Source organism: Anomaloglossus baeobatrachus, chromosome 10 (assembly GCF_048569485.1).
Source record: "Anomaloglossus baeobatrachus isolate aAnoBae1 chromosome 10, aAnoBae1.hap1, whole genome shotgun sequence".
NCBI lineage: Eukaryota > Metazoa > Chordata > Amphibia > Anura > Aromobatidae > Anomaloglossus > Anomaloglossus baeobatrachus.
Genome location: NC_134362.1, coordinates 171,181,055 through 171,191,002, shown reverse-complemented (window position 1 = coordinate 171,191,002; position 9,948 = coordinate 171,181,055). Strand labels below are relative to the sequence as shown.

The 9,948-nt window shown below is 46.5% G+C and overlaps 1 protein-coding gene across 1 annotated transcript in view; it reads right to left on the bottom strand.

The window, feature by feature from the left end:
• Positions 1–982: 982 nt before the first annotated feature.
• CPNE2 (copine 2) overlaps positions 983–9,948 on the bottom strand; it is a 114,994-nt gene continuing 106,028 nt past the window's right edge. The window contains exon 16 of the mRNA XM_075325843.1: positions 983–7,394. Within this exon, the coding sequence (XP_075181958.1) occupies positions 7,287–7,394 (108 nt within the window). The 3' untranslated portion in view covers positions 983–7,286. The remainder of the gene's footprint in view (positions 7,395–9,948) is intronic.

Here is a 9,948-nt window from a genome sequence, read left to right as displayed (position 1 = left end):
AAGCAGACACCCCTCAAAGTAAAGCAGACACCCCTCAAAAGAAAGCAGACACCCCTCAAAGTAAAGCAGACACCCCTCAAAAGAAAGCAGACACCCCTCAAAAGAAAGCAGACACCCCTCAAAAGAAAGCAGACTTCCTCCTAAAAGAAAGCAGGCACCTCCCAAAAGAAAGGAGACCCCCCTCCACCCAAGGAAGCATACTCCCTCAAAAGAAAGCAGACACTCCCCCAAAAATAAAGCAGACACCCCCCAAAAAGAAAGCAGACATCCCCCCCCCAAAAAGCAGACACCCCCCAAATAAATTGCACTCAAGAGAACCCAAACAATTACAGTTGGCAAGTGCCAAAGGTGGATGGGCTCTCACACAGAGATCTGTGTCGCTGTCAGGTCCTCACCATTCCAGCTGCATTTAACTGCAGCTCTCGCAAACAGATTGAGTACCAGTATCACTCTACACTAGTGATACATCTTCCAGTCACCAGGGGGACCCAACTACTGTAGAACGTAGGGGGACCTGACAGCGACACAGATCTGTATGTGAGAGCCCATTCACTTGCCAACTCTAATTGCTTGGTGTCTGATAAGAGTAATTCTATTAGGGGGTGTCTGCTTTCTTTTGGGGGTAAACGTAGCAGGACATAAAGAATAATATATTTAACCCTTTGTAAATATGGTATATACCCTCCACTATAGGACTGGGTCTGCACCATGAGAATAGCGGATCAGGTAAGAAAATGTGCATCTGACCCAGTAATAGGATAACACATGATGTGGACGTTCCGGAATGTGATGACCGAATTATATCTAAATAAATGTTTATTTTTTTTTGCTCAAGAATAAATGTGGATTGCCCCTATGTATGAAAATGTATCAGTAAAACATAACAGTAGAGTGCGGAGGGGTAAAGCAACTGCATAAAAATCCGATATATCCTATAGAAGTAGGGGACTCCGGCACTAAATAAGCAACAAACCATCGTGGATAAGAATGAGATCTTTGAAGCATTTATTGGGCGATGGCATCAGTTCTGCAATGCATTATAATACAAAAACACAGGAACGTAGAATGACACTGACAGTACATAAGCTTCAACATAGCCAAAACTGAGCTGGCAAAGTACAACAGGCACCACCACTGCTCCACCAGCAGGAGGAGCTCTTGTTCCATTTTCGGGCTGTCCACACGTCTATATACAAAGGAAAAATGTACAAATATATATATATCATCAGCAAAAATCCATCTCAAGGTAAAAGGCTGGCCCCGGAAATAGGCAAGTAGGCAAGCCGCGACCCTCTTGCTTGTTCGGCACTGTACGTTCTCAGAGATCTGACGTAGGATGGCCAAACCCTGGACCGGGGAACGGCTGAGCTTCTCCTGCAGAACCTTTGGCATTCAGAATAGTAACGCTGCTTGGCAATAATCTATTATACAGTGACACTGATGTATGATACATGGTATGCCATCCACGGCCCCTATGTGACACGTGGCCCCTGCCATAGTGCTCAGCACACGTGGCTCCATACTCCTGCCCCTGCATTGGTGATCCCCCTCTACCCCAGGATTTCTTAGCAGCAGGGTAAATACCGGCTGGGTCTATCAGGGCCGGTGTGATACCACTGGTGGCCATAGACATCCCTGCATCTGGCCGGATTTTGGTATCTGCACAAGTCGCATTTAAAGTCCAGTTTTGCAGGTCCAGTGTTTGTTTTACTATAGCTTCTTCTGTGCGCTATGTACATCACTAGTCACCAGTCACTCTTAGGCTATGTTCACACGATGCATTTTTGCTGCATTTTTTCATTATTCATTTTACTAACTTACATAGAGATATTAATTCCATAACGATTTACACATTGATCACCACTGTCCCCATTGGAGCTCACAATGTAAATACCCTATAAGTATATCTTTGGAGTGTGGGACAAAACCGGAAAACCCGGAGGAAAGCTAAGCCAACATGGGGAGAGCATTGCAGATGTTTCCTTGGTGGGATTTCAATCCAGGACCCCAGCACTGCATGACTGAAGTGCAAACCACCGAGCTAGAGTGTACAGTGCCAACCACCGAGCCAGCGTGTACAGTGCCAACCACCGAGCTAGAGTGTACAGTGCCAACCACCGAGCCAGCGTGTACAGTGCCAACCACCGAGCTAGAATGTACAGTACCAACCACCGAGCTAGAGTGTACAGTGCAAACCACCGAGCTAGAGTGTACAGTGCCAACCACCGAGCCAGCGCGTGCAGTGCCAACCACCGAGCCAGCGCGTACAGTGCCAGCCACCGAGCCAGCGTGTACAGTGCCGACCAAGCCAGCACGTACAGTACCAACCACTGAGCTAGAGTGTACAGTGCAAACCACTGAGCTAGAGTGTACAGTGCCAACCACCGAGCCAGCGTATACAGTGCCAACCACCAAGAAAGCGCGTACAGTGCCAACCACCGAGCCAGCGCGTACAGTGCCAACCACCGAGCTAGAATGTACAGTGCCAACCACTGAGCTAGAGTGTACAATAAATAAACAAGTTCAGCTCCCCGTTGGATCAATCTCAACCTCCCTCATTTACAGTGTACAGTGCCAACCACCAAGCCACAGCGTACAGTGCCAACCTCTGTGCCAGCGCGTAGTACCAACCACTAAGCGACCATGTACAGTGGCAACCACTGAGCCAGTGCCTACAGTGCCAACCACCGAGCAAGCGCGTACAGTGCCAACCGAGTCAGCGTGTTCAGTGCCAACCGAGCAAGTGCGTACAGTGCCAACCACCGAGCCAGCACGTACAGTGCCAACCACTGAGCCACCAGGTAGAGTGCCAACCACTGAGCCACGGTGTACAGTGCCAACCACTGAGCAAAAACGCAGTGGTTGTGGTTCTGCACTCTCTCATTGCTTTTAATGGTGAAAAAAAGCTGAAACAATGGACATGCTGCTTCTTACAAAAACGCAGCAACTTTCCATTTCAGTCAGGAAAAAAATATCAATTGTGTACATTACATTTCTGAAATCTCCTAGCTTTTACTTATACTGTAAAAAGCAGCTTTTAATTTGCATAAAAGTCATGAAAAGACGCAGGAAAAACGCAACGTGTGAACAGAGTCAATGGTCATTATCGGCTATTGCTAAAGGAGAAATTCCCAATCCCCGCTGGAATATCAGCATTTTTGCTGCAGAGTGTAATCCGATCTGTCACCAAATTTTACAGTAAAAAGGCCATACATTAATAAAGAGATTTCTGAGACCGGATGAGGCTGATATACTTGCTGTGAAAATCCATCTCAGAATGACGACATAATCCTACATTAGGAGTTTTGGGGAGGGTTGTCCACCTTTGTTCGATGAATCTTATTTTTCCCATTTAACTCCATGTATTCGTGGCTAAAAAAAAACAATTGCAGTTCGGTTTTTGTTAAAAACGTTGTACGATTTCCTTTCTATAGCCTATGTATTGCAGAATGAGTTAACTGAGGATCCATCAGTGAGCGCGCTATGATGCTCTCTGGAGCTTGTAACTCCTTTATCTGTCATCAAAGTTGAATGTGCAGAGAAACAAAGTCTGTAAAAAACAACTGGTGCAAAATTTATAATAATAGCAAAAATTATTTTTTAACCCCATATAAATGTATTTAAATAAAAAAAAAATAAAAAAAATATAATAATAATAATAATAATAATAATAATAATAATAATAATAATAAGAGTCTAGCTCGGCTCATAAAATGCAACTAAATGTTAAAAAAGGGATTGTACAGTCATTCTGGGATGGATTTTCATAGTAAATACACCAGCTTCATCAGGTCCAACAGATCTATTTCATAATATACACAGTTTGCATGGTAGAATTTGGACACTAAGTGTCAGTGGTGTAACCACGGGTCGTACAAATCTCCAACCACTGTGGATTCACCGTTATACATTAAATGGGTGAAGATCGTGCCTAATACTTTCCGTTGTACACAGAGCTCTTTTTACCCTTTTGGCTCTGTGCTCCAGCTAATAGAGGGAGTCCCAAATGGGAGTACCTCCACTACAACACCTATATGGCATATGGACCAGGGGTGGTTTTGATAAGACCTCTTTAAGCTGTAAGATACACATCTATGATAATACTAAGGATCATTAATATATAAGTTATATCTTTTTACCCACGAGGGCTTTTTGACATTTACTAGTAGCTTTCAATCAGGTCCACTCACATCAGCACATCCATCGACTCGCTCTATATATTTACATGTACTACGTACCGTCCCATATATGAATATGACAATACTAATCAGAATGGTGGGGTCCATCAGCTTCGATACTTGTGGTCTGAGGTCACAGGAAGCTATGAGTGCTACAACTATTACTATGGGAGACTATTCTCATTCATTTCAATGGAGAGGGATAACAGCAATGTAATATTGAGGCCCAGTTATCTGACTTTTGTAATATTTTACTGTCTTCATGAGCATAGTGCCCCCCTGTCTCCTGAAGACTGACAGTTGGACTGGGGCCTTCTAAATTTTTGTTGTCAGGAGCACATAGCTCTCTCGGCCTACTGAAGATTTTACAGCTCAGTCTGGGTCTTTCTAATTTCCATCTTCAGGAGCACAGAGCTCCCCCTGCTCTTGAAGATTGACTGTTTGGACTTGGTCCTTGTAATTTTCAATCTTCAGGAGCACACTGCTCCCACTGCCTCCTTAAGATTGACAGTTTGGATTGGGTCCTTCTAATTTTCTGTCTTCATGAGCACAGTTCTCACCCTGCCTCCTGAAGATTGACAGTTCAGGCTGGATCTTCTCATTTTCTGTCTTCAGGAGCACAGTTCTCCCCCTGCCTCCTGAAGATTGACAATTCAGGCTGGGTGCATCTAATTTTCCATCTTCAGGAGCACACTGCTCCCCCTTGTCTCCTGAAGATTGACAGAAAATTAGAAGGACCCAGTCCGAACTGTCAGTCTTCAAGAGCAGGGGAAGCAGTGTGCTCCGGAAGAGAGAAAATTAGAAGGACCCAACCTGAACTGTCAATCTTCAGGAGGCAGAGAGAGCAGTGTGCTCCTGAAGATGGAAAATTAGATGTACCCAGCCTGAGCTATCTTCAGGAGCACACTGCTCCCCTTTGCCTCCTGAAGATTAACACTTCAGGCTGGATCCTTCTAATTTTCTTTCTTCAGGAGCACAGTTCTCCCTCTGCCTCCTGAAGATTGACAGTTCAGGCTGGGTGCAACAAATTTTCCATCTTCCGGAGCACGCTGCTCCCCCTGCTCTTGAAGATCTACAGTTCGGACTGGGTCCTTCTAATTTTCTGTCAATCTTCAGGAGGCAGGGGGAGCAGTGTGCTCCTTAAGATGGAAAATTAGATGCACTCAGCCTGAACTGTCACTCTTCAGAAGGCAGGGGGAGAACTGTGCTCCTGAAAACAGAAAATTAGAAGGATCCTGACTGAACTATCAAATCTTCACGAGGCAGTGGGAGCAGTGTGCTCCTGAAGATTGACAGTCGAGCTGGATTTTTCTAATAAAAAACATTAATATGCTTTGTATTTGGATTGTGTGAAAAATCTAAAAATGGTAACGTCCACCAGGTCTATTACCCCGGCACGCAGTGGTTACGAGACGCTGCTGAGGGCTTTGCTCAAGTAAAAGTTGAAATTGTCAGATAAATCGTAGCTCGGCACAAGATGCTCTGCAGGAAGAAAATTGCACAAAGGTCTACTTCCTCCGTGTTCTCTAGTCAACTGTGATATGAGATGTTGCCGAATACATGTGACTATTTCCTCACTGACATTGCAACTCCGACCAGAATCACCGGCTATCCGATTAGACCGGTCGATAATCGGGGAAATGAGTTCCCATCTAAATGGGCCTTTAATCTACTATCATTTTTGAGGTCCAGAATCGAATAATGTGAGACCATAGAAACGCTCGTTACCGATCATTGCCGATTAGCCAAAACGCTCATTAGTCAACTGAGTGGGTCATTTCTGCCGCCACAATGTTGACAGCACATCTCTCGGTGTAAATTATGAATGTGCTGCTAACGATATGCATGCTGTATGGGGAGTAAAAGGTTGTATTACCATGAGTTTACCAATTTTGGAAAACTGTTTACCAACTGCAAAAACTGTGCTTTATCCCCTCTCCCCGGGTTCAGAGCCGAAACTCTGTTGTCTGCTATTGTTTGTAGCCAATCAGTGGATTTGAGAGAGTCTTGCCATCAACTGAGCTCCATCAGCGCTGCAGAAATGACAATGGGAGCAGAGGTGGAGACTTCGCACTGGACCCGGGGAGGTTGAGTAAAGCACAAGCTGCTTTTTTATTAAACAACCAGCAGATATGGGTTTTCCGAAAATGGAAAACTCATTTAATGCTGATTTGTTTGGATAGTTTGTGTCCATTTTAGCAAGCACAGATCAACTTGTATATAGATGATCGGTGCTAGTTTATGGGTTGAAATCAGACGTGCGGCTGTTAGACGCATCCGCTCACCAGTCTGTATGCACCTTAATATTCCTCTCACTCAGATATCTAGCAAGCACCTATGGCTATGAGAATATAGGATAACATCATCCAGTATGTAGTAACCTCTTGACGTCAGCGGCGTTCACCCCTTGACGTCAGCGGCGTTCACCCCTTGACGTCAGCGGCGTTTACCCCTTGACGTCAGCGGCGTTCACCCCTTGACGTCAGCGGCGTTCACCCCTTGACGTCAGCGGCGTTCACCCCTTGACGTCAGCGGCGTTCACCTTCTCACCTCGTCCTGTGCGTCTGTTTTACCTTTGTCACATTTTTATCTAAAATATTTTTACCCTTTGTACGGACCCCTGATCTGTTGACTTTCCACCAAGGGGGTGGATGTAGGCTCTCCATTTGCTTAGGGCACGCTTGACGTTGTAGGATCCCTGGAAAGCCACGGGTTACAAGATACTTGTCTCATTAGTAACATACCGGAATCTATGACCCCCACCACAACTCCAAATATCAGCATCTTGCCATCCCCAATTGTCCTTCATCTCTAAACAAGTGCATTATTGAACGTCTTGTCCGTCAGGAGTCTACCCGACAACTAGAAATGCCATATAATTCAGTGGATGTCTCCAAAAATGACCAGGACACGATAGCAGCAATCCAGAGCCGGAGCTTATCGCAGTCTCCGGCCTTAGAAAATTACACAATGGCTTTAATAACAGAAACCGATGTCCGTGTCTTAAGCGTCATCATCAAAATGGTCATACACCTCAGGGTTGCTGGTTTTGTACAAGGTCGCCCCACGGGGGGGCTTATGGCATGTGGGGAGTTATTACGCGGACAGTTATACACCCTCGGCCTTGATGGGTGGGAGATTGTGGCTCTTGAAGTAATCGACCACTTGTTGCGGAAGTTCGGCAAGTACGGCTTTGGCCAGAGTTTCTTTAGGGGCCTGAGGAGTGAAGAGGAAACAAAAAGTTAATATTCTCAAAAGTAAATGTGTGATCGTGAGTCTAGGGCAGAGGACTCAAGCATGTGGCCCGCGTGCAGCCAGACAGGCTGCTTCTTAAGGCCCGCAGGCATATACCCCCCTTGACGATCAACCGTCAATGCTTTATTTCAGATGAACGTTTTACCAGCTCTGCGCAGGGTCAAGCTCTCTCTGCACTATTCCAATGGCAGCCGCTGGCCAATCAGAGGCGAGCAGCTGAGGAGTATGACGTCACCTGCTTGCAGCTGATTGGCCAGCGCCTCACATTGGAATAGTGCAGAGAGAACTGGACTCTGCGTGGTGGCAGCCAACTGTTCATCTGAATTTTAGATGAAGTGCTGGCAGCTGCTGCCATCGCCAATGGGGGTTCATGCCTGCGGGCTTCAAGAAGCAGGGAAGAGGATGCCGAGGGAACGGAGGACAGGTGAGAAGGATGTTTTGGTGTGTTTTTGTCGGTGTGTGTGTGTGTGTGTGTGTCTGTGTGTAGAATGGTACAATAGGAACCAGGATGGGACATTGCTACAAGAAGAGGATCAGTCAAGAGGACAAGAGGACGTGCATGGGCACATTAGTAAAAGAAGACATTAATACAGGATTGGCACATTACTACAGGATGGGGACAAGGTGGGGTACATTAGTAAAAGGGTATAATAAGGGGGCACATTACTACAGAATAGGGCACATTACTACAGGATGGGATCAAGGAGGGGGCACAATACTTCAGGATGGGCACATTACTACAGGATGGGGACAAGGATGGGGGACATTAGTAAAAGGGGACAAGGATGGGCACATTACTACAGGATGGGGCACATTACTACAGGATGGGGCACATTAGTTAAAGGGGACAAGGCTGGGACACATTACTACAGGATGGGGACAAAGATGGGGCACATTACTACAGGATGGGGAGCATTTTTAAAAAGGGGCAAGGATGGCCACATCACTACAGGATGGCCACATTACTACAAGATAGGGATAAGGCTGGGGCACAATACTATAGGATGGATACATTACTATTAGTGTTGAGCGAGTATGCTTGTCACTACTCGGTACTCGCACGAGAATCACTGTACTCGGGCTGCTCGGCGGGGACCGAGTAATCTCGCGATACTCGTGCTGTACTCGTGGTCTTCAACCCAGCATGTTGGCGCTCTTTTGAGAGCCAGCCCTCATGCAGGGATTGGCTGGCAGACCACTGCAATGCCACAGCCCTGTTAGTTGTGGAATTGCAGTGATTGGCCGGCCCGCACAGCGTGACCGAGCCTTTATACCGGCGGGCGCGCTGTGCTCTGCACACAGCCATCCAGACAGTCAGTGCAGGGAGAGTGTTGCTGCTTCAGGGAAAGGTTTGCGGGCCTTTATAGTTATTTCCGTAGCAGGGCTGCAAACAGTGTGACCAGAAGTCCTTCTCAGGACTATTCTAGTTGTATACAGGCAGGCAGGGTATAGCCAGGTCGGAGTACAGTAGCAGAGTCCTTCTCAGGACTATTGTTGCTGTATACAGGCAGGGTATAGCCAGGTCGGAATACAGGCTAGTGACCAGAAGAGTCCTTGTCAGGACTATTGTAGCAGTATACAGGCAGGCAGGCAGGCAGGCAGGGTATATAGCCATTCCTAGTGGTGACCGTATACCAGCCTTCATCATATCTGGGGCTGGTGTACACAGTCTAAAACAGTCCTGATAGTGTCAGACTTCTCAGTAATTGTCGCTCCTAAAAACCTGTTAGGTTCTTATTGCGTCCGTGCTTGCATTTTAAAACCGCACGTGTGTGCCTGTCGGTGGCAGCGTCAGGCTCCACATTGTCCCTGGATAGAGATGTGCATGAGGGCCTGTAAACCTGAAGTGCCCATTGTAAGGAAGTGGGTCTATTGTAGTATAGCCCTTAGGCAGGGCAGCCAAAAATTGGGAGGCTCCACATTGTCCCTGGATAGAGACGTGCATGAGGGCCTCAAAACATTGTTCCCATTGCAAAGGAGCAGGTCTCCTGTCGTTGTAATGTCCATTCTGAAAGAATGGGCAAAAAAATTTACCACTGGGGGTATACCTGAAACAATGGCCTAACTATTGTAACGGTCATCATCATGGTGGCGCATGAGGAGAAGGAGGTGCAGTCCAGTGATTAGCCAAACTCCAGAAGTGTGTACCCATGGGTGACTGGAGGTACATGGCAAATTCCCGTTACAAACTTTAAATTTCGCTGTCATTTGCTGGTGGTGTGGTGAAGTCTGGCCCAATCCAACCCTTGTTCATCTTGATCAGAGTCAGCCTGTCAGCATTTACAGTTGACAGGCGGGTGCGTTTATCTGTAATGATTCCACCTGCGGCACTAAAAACACGCTGTGACAAAACGCTAGCGGCAGGGCAGGCCAGGACTTCCAAGGCGTAGAGAGCCAATTCATGCCATGTGTCCAGCTTGGATACCCAATAATTGTAAGGCACAGAGGAATGTCGGAGTACAGTTGTTCGATCTGCAAGGTACTCCTTGAGCATCTGGGCAAACTTAGGATTTCT